The 24,827-nt window shown below is 44.6% G+C and overlaps 1 protein-coding gene across 1 annotated transcript; it reads left to right on the forward strand.

The window, feature by feature from the left end:
* The first annotated feature begins 11,522 nt into the window (after positions 1 to 11,522).
* Positions 11,523 to 19,625, forward strand: LOC144120009 (uncharacterized). The gene is made up of 4 exons (XM_077652495.1): positions 11,523 to 11,740; positions 17,357 to 17,449; positions 18,007 to 18,776; positions 19,608 to 19,625. Exons 1-4 carry the CDS (start codon positions 11,533 to 11,535, stop codon positions 19,623 to 19,625), a joined length of 1,089 nt encoding a protein of 362 aa, XP_077508621.1. The 5' UTR covers positions 11,523 to 11,532.
* The last annotated feature ends 5,202 nt before the right edge of the window (positions 19,626 to 24,827 follow it).

A 24,827-nucleotide genomic window follows, 5' to 3' on the forward strand; every position in this document is an offset into this window, starting at 1 on the left:
ATGAAGCGATTACTCTCATACGTCATCAATACATAACCATCCAAAACTGGCCGCATATGCAATGCCGCTACCAAGGTTTTACACCATCCGTCCTCCTTCCTAAGGCACCGATGTACCCCACTTCAACGAGCAAGCCAAGAGTTCTTCCATCTAAACTAATATCAGGTAGTGATATCCCTAATCCACTTAAATCTCGCACCCAATACCTCCGAAAGAAGCATTTGGGAATAAAAGATGAACAAACTTCAGAGATGAATAAACGCGCACATGAGCAGACTGGATCAAATTAGTGCAAAAAATTGATGTTTCTACAGCAGCAAATTAAAAATGTAATTTTTTCTTAATAAGTAGGATTTGAAATTCAACTGCTCATGCGTCGTTTGCTGTAATTCTAGCTATTGAGGCAGGGTGGTTTCAGTTCTGTAGTGAGTTAAAACTATGTGGCAGCATTTATATTGCCTTTCTTTCATGCGTCACGCGACCTAAACATCAACCACACGTCACAGCCCTCGTTCGGTTGATAAACGGAAACAGCATGAAAAAAGAAAATTAGATACTAATCAGCGGTCGTAGGCGAAAACCACGTGGTTCATGTATTCTAATGTCTACAGCATCATTTGAAAAAGAAAAGGCGCAATACAATTAGCTGTCTACAGTCCGTTAAAATCGCGGCGTCAGCAATGGCCTGTGATAACAGGTTACATGTAAGTTGTCGGTCGGCCTAAGTTCAAAAATCTGTATCTGAAAAAACTGGGCAGCGACACTCAAGACTGCTTACTTTTGTGAACGTGAAAGCATTAAAGAGCTAACCCGTAATACGTTGCTGAACGACTATGACTACGATGTATGAATAAGGCTTGCACACTGTCTCATGGTGAGCTCTGTTACGAGGTTCATTAAGGATTTAGTGCTTTCTAATGACACACGAACTCATTAGTGCACAATCGTAAGGAAACGCGCACGCTAGGCTCCTGTTTATTAGACAATTAACGCGGCTGTGTGGCCTATGGGTTGTATGGTAGCCTCTAAATCTGAGGGTATTTAGTTCAATTCCCGCACCTTCTTAAAACAAATTATTTGTATTTCCTCTAGATGTCCCTATCTTATGGTGTACTGCTGACGTCGAGCGAGAGCATTGTGATATCACTCAGGAATTTCGTGCCATGTTCTTTGCGCACTAATCTATCGATCAGTGTCACAAATTTGTTGTCAGTATCCTTTTAAATACCAAGTTCGGGGAGTTACGCTAAGGGTGCCGTGACAATTTTTAAGAACAATTTCCAAATTTATTCGCAACACACAGTGTTCGATTAGCCACAAATATTCATTCAGCAAACTATGGCATCAATATCGTGTTGAAGGCTGCTCCAGACAATTGCTGCTGTGAAGAGAAGTCAGCTTTGGAAAATCAGTACTTTACTGCATGGGCATTAAACTTGATGCGAGTGACCGCTGTTGCAGTAAATGCCAGGTGGGTTCGCCTAGATATCCGGTGCTTTTCTCTGTTACGAATAAGAAAACTTCTGAAATTATTCAAAGCTTTCAATGTTGCGCAGATGTTATCCTAACATCGCATCGATGTCAAGAATGAATCAGGCTCAAGGCTTTCTTTTGTGCAGCTACGAGTAGGCATGTGCTCTTTTATCTGTTTTATTTTCAATCACCAAGAATTGAAAGAATGAAATGTAGTGCCACCGAAGAGTTACTGCAAGCACTATTTCACACAATGGTGAATTTTGGGACGGTTTCCTTTGGGATAAAAACGCCTAAAATGTACAAAGAATGCAGACCTTTTGACTTTACTTTTATAATAAACAACATCACGGATCCCGAGGAATGTGAAAAAAATCTGCTAAGCGGCCCTAACGGAGTCCAGGGCTCGCATGCGTGTAACTGACAGCAAAGGGCAAAACAAAACACAGCGAACTAGGCATACAGCGGTCTCGCACATTTTTTAGACATCAGAAACTCTATGTACAAGAGATAGGCGGAGCGTTTAAGTCTACTATCTGCTACATGGTACGTGTTCTCAGCAAAAAGCCATGATGTTGCTCTGCCTCGCCATCCTGCGCCTAGGATAATTCTTTTTGCCACCACCACCATCCAGCCGCCTGGTAATGTTGCACGCTGATGCAGCATGCTCCTACCCGCTGACCTTTATACAGTTCAGAGACAAGGCCTTCCTTGCGTGCATGCTTTGGAATAATTTTTTTTTTCGCTAACCCCTATCCCGTAAACATTTTTAGCAGTAACCGTAAACATAAACCAATATAAAATATGAGGCACACACAAGCGCTCACTACCATTTGAAGTTTTATTTAGGAGCAAAAAAGTTAAATAGGCATAAAAAGAGGCGGAACACGAGTTGTTGCTGCATGATGGCGGGAAATCCATATAGTCACGTTAGATGTAAAGGCATTACCGAAAAGGACACAAAAGTGGAGTTAAAGGCGATAAAAACGGATGGTCTAAAGGGACAAGACAAAATAACAGCATGCAAAAACAATAAAAGACGCGGCGAAAAGAAACGGTGAAAAGACAAACCATGCAAGACACATGGGAGAAAAAGAAACTTGAGCTTCTTCTTAACCATTTTCTTAAAAAAAAAGGAGAAAGCATCTGGAAGTCAGCCCACCCCGTAAAAGTCCTAAGGAACCCCAAATTTTTTGAAGCAGGCCCACCACAGAAAATTGATTAAGGTGAATTAGTGGGTGGATTAAGGTAAATTTTCGGGTTATTAAGGCGGACTTGAAGCACCACTCAGTACGAGGCCGGCACGATGAAGGAAATGATTAATTTACTGCTTCATACATTGCCTGGACGCGGGGACTGTAACATTCTTCTCTACTGGACTTCATGAAATCAGCTAACCTTTTTTCATTCATTTAATCTCTACTACATCATTCATCACACATTCCTCCATCATTGATGCCGTGGGGCAATAAATTTCGCTTTAAAAAATTATCTACTGGCTGAAGTGCTAGAACGTCTGATGGCGTGCAGGCGAACGGCGCGTGACGCCGGCACGAGGAGCGAGCTCGATTCTGCTGCACTTCGCCGTCGTCATCTTCGGCCGCTGGTGCTGCTACAGTAGCTATCCCCCCCCCCCCCCCTCTAGTGAAGGAGTCGGGTGAAGCTGGGAGCCAGAAAGATACTTTTCGCTTTCGCAGGTGAAGATAGCGGAGGAGGGAAGCCGGCCGGTTGGGGCAGAGAAAGCCCACATGAAGGTCCAGTGGGCGGGGCGTCCTCTGTGAAGGCTGGCTTCAAACGGTCGATTGAAATGGTGTCAGTGCGCCCATGAATGTCGACGACGAATAACTTCGATGTTCTTTCGAGTACACGGAAGGGGCCGTCGTAGGGGCGCTGAAGCGGCTTGCGGACAGAGTCTCGGCGAAGAAAGACGTGCGTGCAAGTCGCTAGTTCAGATGAAACATGTGAAGATGGTCGTAACTGGCATCGGAGATGTGGCGCTCTGAGATGGCGGCAAAAATAGCGGAGCTGCGTCACGTAATTGTTAGGGTCGGGACACGTATACGAATCGGTAGGTTCGAAAAGTTCACCAGGAAGACGCCGGGGCGAGCCGTAGACAAGTTCTGCCGGAGTGCAACGACGATCTCGTTTCAGTGCAGCACGGAGGCTGAGCGGAACCAGTGGTAGGGAGGCAGTCCAGAACGGTAGCGTTGTTGAGGGCGCGGTAATCATCACACGGGCACCAGTCCTCTGGGGATTTTTTCGCTACCGTGTGTAGAGGGGACGCCCATGCAATGGGCTAGATGAAGGTCGTATAATGCCGAGCTCCAGCATGTGTTCGAACTCGTTGCGAGCGATCTGTAAACAGTCTGGAGCGAGGCGACGGGCTCGAGCGTGTGCTCGAAAGAACATCGAAGTTCTTCATCATCGACATTCATGGGCACACTGACACCATTACAATCGACCACTTGAAGCCAGCCTTCAAAGAGGACGCCCCGCCCACTGGAGCTTCAGGTGTGCTTTCTCTACCCCAACCGGCCGGCTGCCCTCCTCCGCCATCTTCGGCCGCTGGTGCTGCTCCTGCTGCGTAAGGCCGCTGCTGCTTCTACAGATTCTTGGGTGATTAAGGTATATTGATGAGTATTAGTGAGTTGACAGTATGCTCCAATATTATATTGCAAGAGAAGGTACTCGTACGTTCAATTCCTCAGATTTTTAAAATTATTAGCGCTGGTGATGTCACGACCCTCCCGACCAGTCAGGGAATATTGTTACGGATAAACCGTGAATTTTTCGGATGACAGAAACGTAAGTGTTATCATTGTGTGATGTCAGTGCACGTCAAAGATCCCCAGGTGGTCGAAATTATTCCGGAGCCCTCCACTACGGCACCTCTTTCTTCCCTTCTTCTTTCACTCCCTCCTTTATCCCTTCCCTTAAGGCGCGGTTCAGGTGTCCAAAGATATATGAGACAGATACTGCGCCATTTCCTTTCCCCCAAAAAAAACCAATTGTAATAATTATTAAACAGCGCCAAAAGAGGTGGCTGAGTGCTTTTGAAACAAGACACCAATATTCACTCAACCATTAATGGGCACCATGCATTTGCCAAAGCACCCAGAAATTCTAGCTCCTTCCTAGACAAACACAGGGTTTGTATGCCTATGCAGTGACGAGTAGTGTAAGGACACGCTTCACTAACACCTGCATTTTTAATTACCTCAGCTTGAGGCCACTGCCAACCCTCCGGTCTACGCGGAGAGTTATCAGTAAAGCCCCGAGCTCCCCACCACGATAGCTAAAGGCTCCTTGCTTTGTTAAGGGTGGCAGTCCACCAGCGCGCCAAGAAAGCACACGTGGCGGGTACAAAGGGTAATAGTAGGCATGCGGCGGCGCTCGACCCGGCCTGGCGTTCCCACGCCAATGACTTCCCATGCCACTTCCGCGCAAATATGCGAACCTGCCTCGTGTTTCGCAAAGGGCGCTTTGGTTTGCTGGCAGTCTTGACGAGGCAGCAGATTAGTGGTCCTTGCGACTGTGCTAGAACTCGTCATGTTTCGAGAAGCGACACGCACGTGCTGGGACAAAAGGGAAAAGGAAAACAGCATCACGCAATAAGGACAAGAACTCCCGCGTGGAGACGGTGTTCGGAATGTTTCAGTTATGTGTTTCTTTTTTATTAGCCAAGACCTGGGGTCGAGGTTGTGTCCAACTTTCAGGGGCTGCGGCTACCTTCATTGGTTATCCAAGTTTAGGGCGGGGCTCAAAGCATGACCACCCTAACTTTGTTGTTTTTGAAACCTAAAAAAATACAAACAAAAGCACCAGACACCAGTCCTGTCGAGTCTAGCTAGAGGCTCCGTGCTTGACACGTACTTCTACAAGTACCTAGGCTTTAACCTCTGGTCGGAAAGTTAGGACATACAGTGTTTTCCTTGTGTGAGAATATCCCTTTACACTTCGCTTGACTGCCTGTGTGCCTCAGCTCATGCAACTCATAGTTTGTCCTCGTACATTCATGTAAATACGCTTCTTCGTTACATGACCTCTATCACCGAACGTCTCTTCCTTCAGCACTGCCGAATATCCAAGTTTGCGGAGGCCCCTGATCTCCTCCGAAGAAAAGGAAAGGCATCTATGAATTTACTAGTGGCATGATGGATTTGGAGTGCTTCTATGGTTTCCCTTGATAAGCTATCTCGTCCTTCAGCAATATTATTCATACGATTTAAATCAGCAGTGGAATTTTATCTTTAGCGTTTTTTTAATGCTTTGCGAGATGTCTGGAAATTGCTTTTCGTTTTATTCGAAGACTTTCCATGAGGCATCAACAGAGGCTGAGAATAAACTAAGCTGAAATTATTTTCATGTGCCTGAACAAGGAACGGCGAGCTGAGAGCCGAACTCTAAAAGTAAACATGTGTAATGGTATTCTTAAGCAATGAGGCATGAATTCAGCATATTCCTGAACCAGCTCAAAACCATTCATACAAGACCACCTCCTCAGAATGTTGCGAAAACGAAACAAGACATACGGAACACCGGCCAAGCCAAGCAATTGAGATACGGTTATATGGCCCGGTGGCTCCCAGACGGATAACGCCAACTGCCGCCTCCCGTCAACATGCACAGCAGGAGCAGAGGTGGTGCCTCCCATGCAGAAGGACTAGATCCATGATATGCACTTCGACAATCAGCATGGGGCGTCATGGTCTGAGCTGATAATACAGAGCGGGGAATTCAGGTAGCGTAGGGGCAAGAGAGGTAAGAGGTGACCGACATGGCGTCAGTGCGCCGCGGTGTCCTTGTTTATTCTTGCTTCTTGGAATGTTTCGGAATGTTTGCATTGTATATGCTTTTGCTTATGCATATGCTATATGCTTTCTTTACTCTACATGTATTATGCTATATGCTTATTCAATTTTATTTATGCTATTTGCATAGCATAAAGCATATGTCATGTGCTTTTTTGTCACGTTTCCTTACTCTGAAGCATTAAAAGAGCTTTTTTTCCTGGCTTTCGGAGCACCCTTGCTTCTCCGAGCCTCACGGCGCTCACCAGCAAATACCCGCAAATAGAAGAATCGTTCACTACTGAAGAGAAACTTTCGAGCGCCACTTGGGGCGTCATGCGTCTCACATAACCGGGAATAAGTGGATGTCGTTTGTACTCTCTAAACGAAGTTGACTTTTTAAGTGAGGCAACACAGTATCCACTGATCGGGGCGAAGGTAGCGAGTTTCGGCAGCAGGGTATTTTTCTTCTAGAGTTTTTACTCTAGATAACTCTATGAGAACCCTCTCTGATCACTTTGATCCCTTTTTGATAACTCTGCCCTTCAAATGTCATTGCAAGTGGCCGGCCGTTACAAGAGCATGCGCAATACACATGAAAATGTATCCTGAGCGCTTGCGGAGGTTTTACGGGGTAATGTGAAGCCACACAGCGGCGCAAGGAGCCACTAAAAAAGATTTCTTTCTCTTCATCTTTCCCCTACTTATTTATTGCTATGTCTCGTCGTTGTTTAACCTTTGTCTGTTTCAGCCCATTTATATTCTTAGTCATGTGGTGGCTCTGTATTTTTAGTTATAAAGCATGTTATATTCATAATCTTGTTACTTTTTACTATATGTTTGATTAATGCCCCTTTTCATAGTCATTTCTCTACTAGGAATCCTGATAGAAAACCTAAATGGTGGTAGCGATGACATGCGGCTAGCCCTGCTAAAAACACGCAAGGACGTGGTACATTGATAATCATGGTATACAATTAAGGGCGGAATGACTACTGTGACACTTGGCAGCCTGTAATGAACCACAGAGGGCTCAAATACAACTATCTTTTTCTCCGGACAGTTGAACTAGGATGTATTTTGCATATAAAATGTTTGTCTACTTGTAAGACTAAGTGTTTTTGAAGCAAGAAACATGACTTTTTTCGCTAAAAACAAAGACAATGGCGTACCGAAAAATAAGTGCACAAAGTGATTTATCAGCGAACTATTTGAGCCTTACTAGATCCCTCATTAGGTAGCGAGGAAGTTGAAGTTGCCAGGTAATGCCCGCAAACATTTTAAACGGTATTCTCTCGGATCACATAGAGGAATACCCCCATCATACGGTGCTTGCTACCGATGCCTCCGTAAACTGCCAAAAAGCTGCAGTTGGCATCTTTTCGCAGGATTTGCCATGGAGCTATTCTGTCCGCATCCCAGATTATATTCCTATATTCTTTTCGAAATTTTTGGCTCTTGGAATGGCTCTTCACAAAATTCCATGACAAGTGTCTCATGTTATTATTCTCGCTGATAGTTTGTCAGTGTTAGTCTCCCTTGACACTTCACAAGAAGATTTTTTGAGCCGTATCCTGCGATTTTTTGTCCCATGCACTTTGAAGGTGGTCCGTTTTGTCTGGGTCCCTGGCCATGCAGGTATTTATTTAAATGAGGTGGCTGATTACTTAGCAAGGTCGGCTCTTGACGGGTCAGTGACACATCCCGTCCCGGATTTCAGCCTGCTGGCGATTTCCAGGTTTCAGCGGTTCCTACATATATCAGAAAGGTTACGAGATCCCTTACTAAATACCACTGACTATCAGCATTTAGCATATAATTGGAACGTCCGTTCGTGTAAATCCAGGCTGTGTGAGGTAACAATGACGCGGCTGCGGTACAGGATTCCAACTTTGAGTTTATATCTATGCAGGTGTGGGTTGACACCGACGAACCTATGTGACGCATGTGAGAAAGTAGAATCTTTAGACCATTTTCTCCTCTACTGCCCGAAGTTCGCACTTTAGAGAAAGATTTACCTGGAGGTCCCTCTCTCCAGGTTAGGGCTCCCTTTATCTTTGCCAGTATTATTATTGTTTGGTGCGAACGCCAAGGGATTTGCATTGGGTTCTATTTGTGGGTTTCTCCACGATTACATAATTGCAACTGGTAGGTTGATGTGCTAATTCTTTTAAAGTTCTACGAGCTCTTCTTTTTTCACCAAAATGCTGTCTGTTATTTAACTGTCAATATTGTTCTGTTGTTTTTATTCATTGATTTTTCAAAATTCACGATTGGTGCTACAATTTTGTCGTCATATTCCATGGAAACTTCTTTGTTTATTCAACTACACCTTGGTCAATCGCCCCGCGTGGGTATGTGCCATATACCTGGGGTGAAGAAGAAGAAGAAGATACCCGTGTCGGTTACCGTGTTAATGACCAAATGTGAAATTCTCCTAAATACATCCGAAAGCGAAGGTTAAATTTGACGACGGGACGTCGGCGCAAGTCGAAGTCATCAACGGAAATGTAAGTGCGTCCACAGAAACGATACTGCAGCAAACTGGACCTTCCATTCGTTATCAGCTGATGGAATAGAGCGCTACAATATCTGAGACAGTGAGATAAACGTGTGCTACAAACGCGAGCCCAGTAAAGGTAGGGGAGCTAGAAGTTGATGATTACTAGCGCACTTGCAGTAACGACATTATATGTTCTTAATACAGCTGAGAACATATCGGCATGACGGGCGCTTAAGTACTTTCGTTTTGGTCACTACGCATTCACATAACGCAGATGTCTTGTACAGCGTGCAAAGCGACCGCAGTGCGGGGTCACATTAAACATGGAGATACAGCCTTCTTTTTGATGGGGAATGTGCATCCGTCAATACCTTAAGTGCATCAGAGATTACTGAATTTTTATTCTACAGTAGTAGACGCGCGAAGTCATCCCGAAAGCATACAGCTTGTCTTTAAATTAGAGCGTTTCAGATGATTAAATAAGCATTTGGTGATGTGCATTATATAGAAACCTTCTTAGACTAGTGCTCCTTCTGTGCACTCCTGAAGCAGAAACCTTTCTCCGTGTGCTAGGTTGCTTTCTTAGCGCAAGCGGCAGTTTTTTTGCCTTACTATTTTCGATGCATCTCAAGCACTCGCCAATTCTGTCCCTGTGTTCTGTGTTATATGGTCTCACGACCCGTGAAGCCAAAAAAGGACGTTAGAAAAAAAGTCTCTTCATGAAGCCTATATCTAGGCAAAACCATGGAGAGAGTTACAAGTGCTGTGCATTGATAAGTGCAGGCTTCGCAACCCTCACTCTTGGGCATGCCCTCTATTCGGCGTTCTTCCGTCAAGCTTCTCACGGACGCTTGTCTTACTCGTTAGTGACTGCGCCTAATCGTAGTAGCAGGGTGCTGTAAGGAAGAAGACATAAGTTGGCTCTGTTAATTAACACTACTGCAACCTCTATTACTTTTTCCTGCAAAAAGTATATTGAGAAACGTATTGTGACAAAAATACAATCAGCGAATAAAAAGAAGCCCCGCCGCGGTGGCTCAGTGGTTAGGGCGCTCGACTACTGATCCGGAGTTCCCGGGTTCGAACCCGACCGCGGCGGCTGCGTTTTTATGGAGGAAAAACGCTAAGGCGCCCGTGTGCTGTGCGATGTCAGTGCACGTTAAAGATCCCCAGGTGGTCGAAATTATGCCGGAGCCCTCCACTACGGCACCTATTCTTCCTTTCTTCTTTCACTCCCTCCTTTATCCCATCCCTTACGGCGCGGTTCAGGTGTCCAAAGATATATGAGACAGATACAGCGCCATTTCCTTTCCCCCAAAAACCAATTATTATTATTATAAAAAGAACTAAAACTTCAAGTGAGCGGTCCGCATCGCCAGGTGGACTGCGACAGTAGGAATAAAAGAATTCAAAAAACTTTGCTGGTGATGAATTGAATCGGCGCGGAGGAATTGCAATCGCATATTTCTTTCACTCACCAATCTGTTCCAATTCTAATTTTATTCCAATTTGATTTCTATTCCACTTCGAATTTTATTCTGATTCTGCTATTCTGAATCTTCGTCCGTCGTGTCCTTCCTCTCCTTTACAAATGCGGGCGGGGAAGGAGACTGTAGGTGGAAACAGGGAAATTTTGCCAAACTCCACCTGCCACGGTTGGCACGTGAAGGCTTCACACAGACGCCTATGCGGAGCAGTTTTCACCTTGCCTGCACTTGTAATGAGCTCGCATTAAAAAGGAGTCGCCCTCTTTCCGTGCAATCTTTTTTATCGTACGAAAGCAGTGTACTTTTCAAACTGCAACAAACTCATGCAGACTGGTAGATACTTGGGCTTGTTGGTTCATTTCAAGGGTATAATTCATAGCGCAAAAAAAAGTATGTAGGCCAAACAGGCAGATGCCTGAATGATAGGCTTCGGGAACATGGGCGAGACGTTAGTGATATGCGTGGGAATAGTTTGTCAGCCCATTGCCATGTGTGTCATTGTATACCACTCCTAAAAAAATGTGTGGTCTTGAAAATGCACAAAAACCGCTTAACACGAGAGATAATTGTAGCGGAATGGATTTCCTTGTTGGAAGATGACTGTGTGAGTAGCCCTTCAGTAGCTCTGTTGCCAAAGGAGCTCTTATATCTGTCTGATATGCTTTGCTAGCTGTGGTTTGGTAGTAATTGTATGATAAGTCAGTGTATAAATACTACCCTTCTTTGCGAAATAAATCTTTGTTGGAAGTTAGCGCTCTGTGGTGTCGTCTTTCTGTGTCCCTGTCTTTTTTTGCGCTATGGATTCTACCCTTGTGCAGACTGCAGTGCGGGAGCCTCACAAGCTGATTGTTAACCATGAACATCCTTTGCGGAGTGCTCTCATTTGAGCCCCAACCGAAACACCCGAACCAAGGCAACAATTGGCGTCCTGCGACTTGAAAGTTAGAAGAAATTGATGTATTATCGCATTTAAACGTTATCAACGTTATACCTAGAAGGTTAGGTTCTATTGATAACATATTTGTTGCCAACTACTGCTTATTACAGCATTCGAATATAAACTAATAATGGAGCCGCTGCGATGTCTGCATGACCATAAGAAAGGCACGTAGAAAAATATAAGCGACGAAGCTCAAGTGACCCGATTTCGGCAGTTGAGTGACTAGATCCGGATATATTTACGCGGCCGGTTGCACTGCCGAGCAAGCAGCCGCAGTCCACTCTCAGGTGTACCGAAAAGCTCTAATTTTCTTATGATTCCAGCACAACCTGTCAACGGATGGCGTACCCACCACCTTTCGGCCTTGGTTCTTCTCAAGGACCACCAAGGAATGTAGGGTTCGGCGCGTCGGAATCCGGTTACCCTTCCACAAACGAAGTGCGGCTGGGGCCACAGGTACCTGGAGCTCCTCACACTTTGTCTCCCCCTGGGATGAACCCAGGTGTCTGCTCACCAAGCGGCGTCGTTGCTCCATACCCGCCTGCAGGTGTGCTCAGTAGGAACGCTACCTACGCTTTCTGAACTTTTGTCTCATGCGAATATCCCCTTCAAACCAAAGGAAATTTTATTTTTATGGGCCTCAATCCGGATACATTTCCCAAGTCTTGGATTTCAAGTGAACGTGCATAGGTGACCGCTCACGGCGGGAACATATTAACGCCTACTTGAGTGGTTCGCGCCACGCAAGATATGGTTCCACTGTGAAGCTAGTGCATCGTCACATTCTCTGGACCAAGCCATCCTGTTTGTTCTCGCTGTCCATGGCAGGATCCCGTAGCTGGCTTTGCGCACGCTGCAAGTCCACGCGCTGAAGTGTTCCCGCTATAAGTGATCACTCCTAAACACTATTTCTCACTATCAGTAATGTACATATGGACGTATGAGTAGAAGACCCTTACCCCCGTAGTGCAAGTCTTCTTTCTCTATGGATATTTTGCATGGCCTGCGCTGCTTGGCCTGTGCCACCATAAGAAATATGAACAACGTCTAATGACGTTTCTAGCAAATATAGAGACGTGGCACAAAACGTATTCAAATAAAATTTTTCACTCAAGTAACGGCGAATTGCGAACACCTTAGTGACCTGTTCGGCGGCAAGAAGCAGCAAAGGTATTTAGTCAAAGCAACCAACTTAAAGGCTGCACAGAGCGCTCTTACTTTGCACATTTTATATAGAGTTGACAGTGTCGAAACACACTGACTACTCTAGCCGCCGCGGTTACGGCGCTCGGCTGCTGGCCCGAAAGACGCGTGTTCGATCCCGGCCGCGGCGGTCGAATTTGGATAGAGGCGAAATTCTAGAGGCCCGTGTACTGCGCGACGTCAGTGCACGTTAAGAACCGCAAGTGGTCGAAACTTCCAGAGCCCTCCACTGCGGCGTCCCTCATAGCCTGAGTCGCTTTGGGACGTTAAACCCCCATAAACCAAACCACACTGACTACTCTGTAACATTACTGGAACTAGGGCTATGCCAGACATCATAGGGCTGTGCCGAACATCATACAAGTCATACAGCGTGCATTGCAGGGGGATCGAAGTCCTACGAGGATCGCTTGAGTGGCTTCCGACTTCCTCGGCTTAAGTGACTTTCGTAATTCTCTTACTGTTTATCACATAAACTTCTATCATGCGCGGCGCAGCATCCAACATTTATTTCCATATTCTGTATTTGTGCATAGTGTATATTACTCCCTACCCCTATCATTTCTAACTATCGCTCCCCTTTTTTTCCTTCTTCGTGTTCCTCTCCCTCTAATTTTATTCCAGCTAGTCACAGCTCATGTGCTTCAGGCTTCAATGGCAGATGCCGCGGCTGGCAACATATTTTCCTTCAATTGTTATTTTATAAATAAATAGCCACTAACAACAACAATATCATCACACAAGACGCAACCGCACACATTCCAAAAGACGTGCACATGCAGTTAGAATATGCGTTTTTGATCAGACTGGTGATGCCAAGGTGACAATATGCAATGCGCAACTGCCCGAGCTGCGCAAAGTTTAAGCCTCCTGGAAATATACATGGTAAAAGTTCGACTTCATCGTTCATGATAATGATGTGTGTGTGTTAGATTCTTCTGTTCGTCTCTCCTTTTATCGCTGTAAATTCCCTAATCATGCTTCTAGAAGCACGGCGGAGGAAGAAGTTTCATTTGAAAAAGCATAGACAAAAGAAATTAGCTGTGGTTCGACTACTGCTCAACCTATATATATATAGTCAGAAAGCAAAAGCTGTGGTGTATCGGGCAAGTAGACGCGGCTTGGTCTCTAACGTTGAGTGCGTTCCGCACAATGGATAGAAAACGCGCCCGCCCTGCCACGTGGCGGTTAAACTATTGGTTGGTCGCGAGTGGTTGAAAAAATTAAAATGAAAATTGCTTTTCGGGGAGAGGAAATGGTGTATAGTATGTTTCACATATCTGCGGACACATGAACCGCGCCGTAAAGGAAGGGATAAAGGAGGGACTGAGAGAAAAAAGGAAGAAAGTGGTTCCGTAGTGGAGGGCTCAGGAATAATTTCGACTACCTGGGCATATTTAACGTGCACTGAAATCGCCCAGGTTCGAACCCGACCGCGGCGGCTGCGTTTTTATGGAGGCAAAACGCTAAGGCCCCCGTCTGCTGTGCGATGTCAGTGCACGTTAAAGATCCCCAGGTGGTCGAAATTATTCAGGAGCCCTCCGCTACGGCACCTCTTTCTTCGTTTCTTCTTTCACTCCCTCCTTTATCCCTTCCCTCACGGCACGGCTCAGGTGTCCTACGATATTTGAGACAGAAACTTCTCTTTCCCGAAAAATCAATTATTATTATTATTATTATTATTATTATTATTATTATTATTATTATTATTATTATTATTATTATTATTATTATTATTATTATTATTATTATTATTATTATTATTATTATTATTATTATTATTATTATTATTATTATTAAATTGCACAGCACACGGCGCTTTTGCGTTTCGCCTCCATCCAAAACGTGGCCGGCGCTGTCGGGTTTGAACCCAGGTACTCCAGATCAGTAGCCGAGTGCGCTAACCACTCAGCCACAGCGGTGGAGATCTTTAAAGCGCACCAACATCGTACAGCATACGGGCGCCTTTTGCGATTCGCCTCCCTAGAAACGTGGCCGCCGCGGCCAGGTTTGAAGCCGGGAACTCCGGCTCGTTAGCCGAGCGCTCTAACCACTGAAGAACTTTGGGGGCCATAAATCATTTTGGCAAGTGGTCCAACTTTCAATTTTTTAGGGGTCTCCGCATTTTAAACTTCAGCGGTGCCGTATGGTTGGTCCACTGGTGATCACGCGATGATGATCTCACGGCCCTCTCAATCGCATTTATAAACCGCCGGGAGTCCTCATATCCCTATTCCAGTGGTGCAGCGGTTATAGGGTGTTTCATTGACCTGTTTAAAGCGCAGCCAGCACCAGGACTTGTGAGTCCAGGGTCGCTCCTCCCGAGCTCCCGTAAGGCTCATGCGCAGCGCCACTGTGTTGCAATTGGCACCTGCATTGAATTTGGCAGCGGTGGGCACTTTGATAGCTAGCAGGTTGGCAGGTTGTGATGACTTCACAAAGTCATGTGAACCCTCTCGACCAACCAAGAAATTTGGTGAGAAATTTCAAATTTCGCTCCGCTTTCTGATTGGACAATTTTGGGCTACATGACTCCTCGATGACGTCACCACATAACTGAATAATGACAGAGTTTCGCTGCGGGGGAGCACAAAACTGCACGGCGGAAACCTAAATGCTATCGCATGAATAACATATATCATTGGGTGTCAGAAAATACAAATTTAAATATGAATATTCTCAAAGAATTCATTTTATCAGAATTCTTGTGAGGCTGTTTTCGCTTTCTCGCAGTAGTCTATGCAATAAGGGAGTAAATTACTTAAGTTAGTGACTGCGTATAGCTTGATTATCAATTTTATAAAGCAGGTTCGCGTTTAAGGTGTTAGGGTTCCTGTACAGCATGCTTTTTATGAGCATAATAATAATAATAATAATAATAATAATAACTTTGGGGGGGGAGAAAATGGCGCAGTATCATTCTCATATATCGGCGGACACCTGAACCGCGCCATAAGGGAAGGGGTCAAGGAGGGAGTGAAAGAAAAAGGAAGAAAAAGGTGCCGTAGTCCAGGGCTCCAGAATAATTTCGACCACCTGGGGATCTTTAACGTGCACTGACATCGCACAGCACACGGGCGCCTTAGCGTTTTTCCTCCATAAAAACGCAGCCGCCGCGGTCGGGTTTGAACCCGAGAACTGCGGATCAGTAGCCGAGCGCCCTAACCACTGAGCCACCGGGGCGGGTTTTCTATGAGCAGAGAAGTTGTTTTCAGCATTCTACCGGTTTCGGATTCAATTCCTACAGCGGCAATAGTAGCCCATTGACTACCAATGCTTGATTTCAGGGTTTCTGAATGGTGCCAGCGCCACAAGGTCTGCCGCTACATAGATATATAAATTTTTAACTCTCCTTTCGATGTAGACGGAATCAAGGAAAATGTTAGTAGATTTGGATAAGCAGGCCAAATGCGGATATTTGTGCTAGCGTCACCTAAACTGTCGGTTGGAGCTACGACCTACGAGGCTAGCACCTATTTACCAACTCAACTTCTTTCGTTGAGCTACTGCGTAAGAACAATTCTAATCACGTTCTCCTCCTAACCGCTGCGGCTCATTGCGCTTAGCTTGGTCCGCTTAGTGGTGGTGCCGCCTAATTAGCGCCCCAGATTCTCGCCTAGTTAACACCGGCTACACCTTAGCAAGTAAGACACCCGGTGGGTAGGTGAGAAGCCTGCCATAAGAGCTGCTGCAGATACGATAGAACGATACAATTACTATAGTACAACGGTGAAAGTGTGTAACTTTTTTTGTGAGCTTGCACAACGACGTCTTCTCGTTATTTAACATAAGAACTATAAGGCGGGCTTTTCACAGACCGTGATAGGCTTCGTATTATTTTCGCATGCTAACCGCCCTTACCTAAATAACTTTAGTGGAAGACGAATTGGGCCTTCTTCCTTCCGGGACACATTTTTTTATTTCTTTTTTGCTAGCCCCAATATAATATATGTGCGTACGTAGTCAACATTGCTAAGGTTCAACAGGTTCCACTCAACAGGTGTCCCCTCAATTGTGTGCGCTATGGATCATCATGTCAACAGCAGTCTGCCCAGCATAAGCTGCAAAGTACTACTGGCATTCTTGAAGGACTGGTTCCGATACCAAACCGGGTGCACAGAAATGATGTCGGGAGACTAGAATGACATCATAATCAGGCACGCTAGACGAGATAGCAGTCCTCGAAAGGTCTGATGACAGCTGTACTTTTTTAGATATATTGCATGCATCCTGGCTAGAACATCACGATCGGCAACTTTTGGAAGGAAGTAAAGCGGCTACTGCCTGGGAGAGACTTGCTCTGCAGCAAGATCCCAGCCAGCAGAAAACCGCACAGTTATGTCAACACGGGGGTTACGTCTTGCGTGATGCTCCCTTAGCTGCTTTATAGTTTAGAACATATATTTTTTAAAGGTCTTAAGTCCAGATAGAATTAGATTTTCATGAGCAGACAAACTCTCCCATGAAATCGAAGGTCACATGTGGGTGGAGCAATTGTTTTAGCAAGTTAGTCTGGTGCCATGTAATACCTAATTAGCGTCAGAAAATGAAACACCGTGTTGACTGAATCGTGCCGCCCAGAAATGGTAGTACACGTTCATGTTTTCCTACCGTTTTGCTCAGTTTAAAGGCACCGCCAGATCTTCATGTGGTGGTGCTTAAAATCACTGGGTTCTTAGGAAGAGGCTCAAGTAACATACGCTCTTCCAAAGACCGCGCCTAATGCACTCCTGAATTTTCGGAAGGAAGTGCACATCGCAGAAATTCGTACATGTAATTCAATGCACTCTGAATTAACGTCCAAACTGTAGCCACGCAAAGCGCATTAACAAGTACTCGATCTGTCGTCACAGCGGAGGATGAAGAACGAAATAAAACCACCTGTTATTTACGACGCTTCTTAAGTGTGCTGCAATCTCGAAGGTAATTTGACTAAAGATTGTTCTCCCTCTTCTCGCAGGGGCAAATCAAGACATATACCTGGACAGCAGTTCTCGAATTTCATCGCCGGGAACAAATATGTCACCCGGCTTTCTAAATGCTGATGACAGAAGTAAGCTGAGCTATACGCATCGCAATAACGCGCCGTTATGGTGTACAGGCAGCTCCAATATGAAATGAAACACATTATCCGCTGACCATCATTGATTCCTCCGCACATATCAGCGAAAATGATATGCGTTTCGTTGTTTTGATACGTGTTCCTTTGTTCTAAATACTTTTTTTTTGTGGATGGATATTACCAATGGTCAATTTTTAACTTGACTGCCGGAGTAAGATAAAAATTCCGTCTTGAGTGCATGCTCACTGGTTCGTTTTATAACTCATCTGCGTGTTCAGCGTGGTCGACTAAACCTTACCCTGAAACTGTGCCCCTTCTTCTTCCACGGAAAGTGATACGCGTTTTGTTGTTTTGATACGTGTTCCTTTGTTCTAAATACTTTTTTTGCGGATGGTTATTACCAATGGTCAATTTTTAACTTGACTGCCGGACTAAGATAAAAATTTTTTTAGTGCATGCTCACTGTTTCGTTTTATAATTCATCTGCGTGTTCAGCGTGATCGACTAAACCTTACCCTGAAACTGTGCCCCTTCTTCTTCCACGGAAGATTCGCCACCACCTCCTGGTGTCCGTGGACTGGAGTGTAATGAGTACTTGCCTGCATCACCGAATTCCCCGCCAGTAAATTATCAGCGAACGCACGAAGCTGCTCCGACGCCAGTTCCTGGATCTACCACCGCCATTCCCACAACTTCTTCAGGAATGGTCTATGTCTCTTCTTCCGCGGAAGATTTGTCACCACCATGTGGCTTCGGACCGGAACAGAGTAGATACTATTCTGTCTCGCAGAATTACCCACCGGTACAACAACAGCCAAGGCATGGCGTTTCTGCGACGCCGCTACCAGGGCTCGCCACGGGCTGTCCTACAGCATTTACTGGATTGGGTGACACTGTTTCTTCCGCAGAAGCTTTGCCGTCGTCGTCGCCGCCAAGTGCCTTTGGACCGGAACGGGGTGGATACTATCCTGAGTCATCGAAGAACGCACCCGTACGAAATCAACCAAGACACGGAGTTTCTGCGATGCCGGCCCCAGGCCTCGCCACGGTGTCTCCCACGCCCTCTCTTGGAATGCTGAATAGCTTTCCTTCCATGGAAGTTTTGCCGCCAACGCAACCGGCCTGTGTAATTGGACCGGAAGGGCGCGGATACCCTCCTAAGTCATCCACTTACCCGCTGGTTCACGATCAGCCAAGGCAGGGTGCTTCTTCGAAGCCACGAAAGCAATTTTCCCCCGCTTGTCGTTCTTCTTCAGACACTGATACGTCGCATGCTGAACCAGGGCGTTTTAGAAGTGACTTCAGCAGTCCCCCTTCGGTTAGCGATGCGACAGCGTTTCCCGATTTGAAAATATTATCCGACGAAGATATTTCAAATGCTCTTAAAGCTGAAAGAACTCTTAGTAATATCAAGCGAAGCAGGTCGGAGGGAAGATAAAGCAGAGTTCATAAACGATCCAGCAGACTCAGGAATGCACTGTCAAAAATCTGCGCTTTTCTACAGATGAAGCGGATGAAATCGTATTTCTGGAAGCAAAAGGGACGTTGTGTGAAGTTGTGCATGATTTTTATTTATGAGCCGTTAATAAAAATTGGAGGAACAAAGCTTGAAGTGTTTCTTCAAAACCGTTTATGTGTTAATTTTGCACCAAGGCAAATAATGACCGTGCGATAACTTTGACACGGAGACCAAGAATAAATATTTTGATCAGTCTCAAACGTCCACGAGTTTCGTGGGATATTTGAGAGTCCACAAAAACTTTACGGCATGATTCACAGCGGCAATATAAATACGTACTCTATTACTTCAGTTCATTAATTTTAATTTTTGTTTACAGCAAAACTTGATTGCTTTTCTATTCGTATCTCTGTCCATATTTGTTAGGCAGCATATTACAGCATAAATTGGTTAGAAAATACGATTTAAGAGCTGAACATTTTATCCCCAACTTTATGCAAACTCAAGGAGTCAATAACGAAAAGGTGTGTGCGATTACCGTTTGCAAAGTCAGTGACGAAGTGAACTAGGGACCAAGCCTCGAAAATTCGCATCTAGAAAAAAAAAACTAGTGTTAACCCATTATGCTTGGGAAAATTGCCAGAACAGGGGATAAATTTATTTCAGTTTTTGACCTTTTCTTGGTTGTAGACGCTCGCTTTTCTCTGACAGGAGCCTCTTTATGCTCAGAGCGTGGAAGTCTTTCGATACAGGCTTACTGGACTTTGTCCTCATTGATCATCTTGGACCTTCCCTTAAAACAAATGGTCTGCAGATTTTCTATAGGCTCTATAGCCTTCCTGTAGACATTTTCTTTTGTTTGTTTGTTTATATCCTACACGCTGCCTGTAGAGAAAGGTCTACTGAACGTGTATGCCTGTGTACAGATCTATAGGTTGTCTATGGACTGTCTGAAGGAGTTTTACCTTTTATTCAGACTCGTCTATAGGATTATCTATAGAAAGTCTGCTCACTTTATTGACAAAAGTTTGTGGACACTCTAGGTAGACTAGAAAAAGAATTTTCTAAATGGTTATTTGAGTGTTACACAAGGAACGAAGTTGAAATATAAGAACGTGGTAATGTGTTTACAAATTACGATGCGACAGCGGCGACCAAATTCGATGAGAGGATTGCGTAAAATTAAAAATTTATTGCTCACTTTTTCATTCCTACATGTATTTTGGCTTACTTGTATCGGGTACAACGCCCACCACAAATCATTAAAAAAAAATATACCACTTTCCAGAGAAGAGGTCTTCCTGCTAAAACCAAGCTTCATTTTAGTTGGCGCACGTCCGACCTTTTTTCCAGATATAACTTGTCGACACTAGATATTTATAGGAAGAAACTATCTATACGCATTAAAAACCTGGTTACACAAAATAAACATGTTTCTGAGGAGCAACACCCCATTTCACGCTAAAGTTACATTTTCGGGCTTTACCAATACGAAGTTTATAAGCCCCTTACAAATTACGGTTTTCAAAAGCTCACCTACCGGATACCAAATTCATTAAACACTTACCACGGAGTTCAAGATTTAGTGCTTGAAAATAATACACAAAATAAATTTAAAAATCACCTTACACTATACTGGCTTTCCAAGTCAACCAAACACAACCCACTTTCATGCTTTCTTCCATTCGTTGTCTTCTCTCTAGCTGTGTTACTTCCCTAGAGTGTATTCGCTTGACTTGCCTTCTGTGAGCATTTTTGTACATTTTTTTATTGACTGCAGAGGGTTTCTGCGCAGAACAATAGAAATATTACTTATTGCTCTTGAATGTCTTCGTTCAGGACGACAGGTCTTTGTCAGGTGTTTTTTAACACATTTAGCTTGTGCGTCCTCGGTTTTTGTACTGCATAAACCGAAATAAATAGTTATCATTATTATTCATACGGTGAATCAGGTCGATGAGAAAGTTGCAGCCGGAAGATGAAATTACGAGGTCGCAGTGCTAAACAATAACTGTGGGTTCTGCGCCGACTCCTGCGGTAAGGCACCCTGGACATCCAAATCGCTCACCGTTTCTACTCCCGTGTCCCTTCCGCTCAGCTGCCGCCATGGAGACAAAGCTGTGGTCTTTGGAAGTTTTACCGGACTTGTCGCAGCGCGTGACTCGTTTTTACGCAGCGAGGGCTGCCACGCAGGTCGTCCGCTGGACACAAGCATATATATGAACACATGGGCCTAAGCGCCAACCATTGCTAGCATTCATTAATGAATCTAGCCTGTACATTTTCCCTTATCTATGCTAAACAGTAAATTCGCGCCATAAAATAAAGCATTAGTTTGGCTCAAGCGCTAAAATTGACGCGTATGACTGCGGCGGCGAGAACTGTGCGTGGAGCTGTGTAGATGTTTGAGTGATTTGCAGAGTTAAGGTGAACAAGCTATTACAAGGGCCAGTGTTGCGCGCTGTTTTAAGTCAACGAAAAGGATATGTTTTTCGCAAATGAAACAGCAGTTAGCCAGCAGATTAGACAGGGACCGCAGACTGAATCTTTTTTGAAGAATGAGGTGACTGATAGCACATTAGATGATTATAATTAATGAAGATTCATTTAGGCGATACAAGACAGATTGCATTCTCTGTACCAAGATGTTTTAGTGCAGGCGAAACTGAGAGATCCTTCGAAGGAAGCGCTGGAGGTACTCAAATTCCTTAGCAAAGTGGAAAAAACTGGTGTCAGTTTGTTGGTTAATGCCGAGATGTGAGTGAATACCAGAAAGAAGGAGGAGAGCTCAGTCTTGCAAGAGGCATCTTAAAATGTACATGCTGTGATCAATAAACCAAGTTATTTCATTCCAAAAAAAGCAAAGCTCATTGTAAATAACATAGTACAAGAGTTTACAGGGCACAATTGTTAGCTAAATGTAGCGGTAGTTAAAGAGGTCAGTTTGTGGTAAGGTTTTTATTATTCCAGAACGATTCAAGGACGTGGCTTCCATGGCCTTAGTAGTAACAAGAGTAAAGTAAAGCACGGTGCTTCGGAATCATTGGTAAATACCGATGAAAATTCAAAGTTAAATACGCTCGCACGTTCGGCAGGCAACTTTAGTCAGACTGACGGCACCCCTTTGTTTTGTTTTTATTATTGGCAACAAGTCATTAGGGTTTTCAGGAAACACGCATTCCCGGCAAATATTCTTCGTGAAATTTTTCCACTCTTAATCGCTGCCGAGTGCACAAAATAACAAGAATTACACCGCAGCTACTATATATATTAGATTTTTGAAGTTGTAGTGACTACGACGCCCGTGCAGACCAGCGATGTCTTGGGGAAAAGGAAATGCTGATTTTGTATTCAATTGTCGTCCGTTAAAAGGCGCTCGCCCACTCAATGCAAAAAGGCATCGTAGGGAACTTCCTTGTACAGCCGTTGAGGTCCGAGCGGTTACGGTACTTTTGTGTACAGTATAGATTTTATTTTTTTGTTTATCAGTGCACTTACGGCTCCAGTACAGCATTGCAAAGGGGAGAGGGAGAGAAACAAAGGCAAGAAATAGATGTAGGTAGATGGCACAAGATTGTGTATCTGCCAAAACCAAATTCAATACAGACACAGACCAATCATTCCGCATTCCAACAGCCACAGCACAATTTAGTCTATAGCATACTCTGCCTGTGCGGGAAAGAAAGGCATTTGCAGCATACTGTTTCTTTCACCTTGGTTATGTGATCCAGACGTGTTGAACTGAATTCGGGACTGAGGATTATTCGAGTGATTTCTATACTTGTTTTATAATATATATATATATATATATATATATATAGATCCCACACTGTGCACGGATATTCAAGTAGAGACCTCACAGAAACTTTGTACACTGCTGCTAGCATCATGCTACCACATGTCTACTTACAGAATATACATAAAGCGCATTTAAGTGGTGGAATCGCTGCATCACTTAAGGTGCAATATTAGCGAAGGGCGGCCACGAGGAGTCAGGCCCAGTGCATCCTTTCTTTTCCATGAAAAATAAGCCGGCTACAGGCCGATATAGAACGAAAAAAGTGAAAGAAACTTTTTGATGGTGTTAGATATTGTAATATCCTGCGCTTTGAAGGAAGATGTGTCCAAAAATCACAATTACAGAACATAATACTCCTAGTAAAACTAACTCTATGCAGTGTCAGGTAAATTGTGATTCCAGTCCGTGTAGACGCCAGCAAAAGCCGTTTCAGTAGTGGTGGTTCCAAGATGGGAAGAACATTGAAAATCACTGTAGGAGCACATTTAGGCCCGTCTCTGAACAGGTACTGTAGTCCGTATTTGTAAAAATTGGTTCGTTTTTGGACACTACCTTATTTAAAAAACGTTCAAAACTGAAGAAAAGATATTGAACCTCGTAGAACTCGGTGCACAATTTCCCACCACATGTTCTTAAAATTTATCCACCTATCTCTCTGTTCACTGAGCCAATCTCTCTTCGCATGTTCATGCGTTAGGAAATTACACTGTTCTTGTTTCTCGAATACGACTGCGACTGTATTGAGTGAGAGAAACAGCACTGCAAACTAGGACGTGACAAAACTGCCCAGGCACTGGCTATCAACTGTGGTTGATTTTTACAAGAAGGTATTTATAGACAACACAAATAAAATAAAGAGTGCGATTAGAGCTCCTATCACCAGCTAGGCCTCCAAAACGCCGCTATGGGTTGAGAATCGTATCTACCACCTTTTCTCGACAAATTGCTTATTTACCTTTTCTCTTCCCAAAGGCAGGCATGATAGTGATGGGTATCTGTTGGCATCCAGAACACGCGCGATAGCTTTTTTTTTTTTCCTATGCCATGCCTCCACTTATGATGAAAGAAGACTAGCATAAACATGGCTGTGAACAAAACAGCGAACGAAGCAGTGAAAACTTTAAAATTTCTAAGATTCCTGGTACCGAATAACAACTGGTGAGGCAATTAAAACATAGGCGCGTAGCATAGGTTATGCTACGCGCCTACAGTCAGAAGTTAGGTCAAACCAGTAGAAGCGCCCGTCCAGGCGCTATCAGCAAGATCAGTTGGGCAGCCAGATTTCGCTCTGCATTGTCTAAGAAGCTGCTCCAGTAAAGAATGCTCACCTGGATGGTATGAATTAAGCACAATGTGCCTGCGCAATGCAATTAAAAAAACTTACACAGTTTTATTTATTTATTTACAGAATACCTGCGTCGCCTCGAAGGCATTATTGCTGGGGAGACAGTTCGAAAACAACGTGTTCTTTTCACAGAAAAAGCAATAAGAACATTAAGCGAAGTCAACATCAAAGTAAAACAAAACAATCAGTGAGCCTTGTTTCGCCTTCCAAGGTGAATACTTTACTTTCCCAGTTACACTGCAGTGCTCCCTCCTTGAAATCCTTTGGCAAGCACGCAACTCGACAAGACGAATTCGACTTGTCAATTTCATCAACACCAAGAAGGTCCCCAAGCAACTCAAATTCTATGGGGCAATCTACAACTGCTACCCCTTCTTGGTGAAAGCTGAAGCATGCTTTACTTTCCGGAAGCCCGGACATCGGAGCGACGTGTGTACGGCTCCTCGCCAAAATCTCTGCCACACATGCGGAGAGAATCACCCACTGGCCGACCCACCCACGTGTGAGGTCCAATGCATCCTGTGCAGCGAATCGCACTTTACGGGTTTCAAGAAATGCAAGCTTCGCTTCAACCGCCCGGGCAACAAGAAAGCAGGCACCACCACGAACCCTACCAAAGAAGAAACGGAGGGGGGAAGCAGCCGGCGATCCCCCGACAGTCACGCAGCCGACAGCGGTCAGAGCCGAGAGGCCGCGACAACTGCCGCTCCAGATCTAAGTCCGGAACGAAGAACAGCTCTACCCCGCCAAAAGGAGCAAGGAGCAG

This window comes from Amblyomma americanum, chromosome 2 (assembly GCF_052857255.1).
Source record: "Amblyomma americanum isolate KBUSLIRL-KWMA chromosome 2, ASM5285725v1, whole genome shotgun sequence".
In the NCBI taxonomy this organism is placed as follows: Eukaryota; Metazoa; Arthropoda; class Arachnida; order Ixodida; family Ixodidae; genus Amblyomma; species Amblyomma americanum.

What these genes read in the sequence shown, in the direction of transcription:
- LOC144120009 (XM_077652495.1), top strand. Translation starts at nt 11,533, where the DNA reads ATGGCGTACCCACCACCTTTCGGCCTTGGTTCTTCTCAAGGACCACCA. An exon ending in TGCTCCATACCCGCCTGCAG is followed by an intron (nt 11,741 to 17,356) that starts GTGTGCTCAGTA and finishes CTCTTCTCGCAG; the next exon opens with GGGCAAATCAAGACATATAC. An exon ending in TCTAAATGCTGATGACAGAA is followed by an intron (nt 17,450 to 18,006) that starts GTAAGCTGAGCT and finishes CTTCCACGGAAG; the next exon opens with ATTCGCCACCACCTCCTGGT.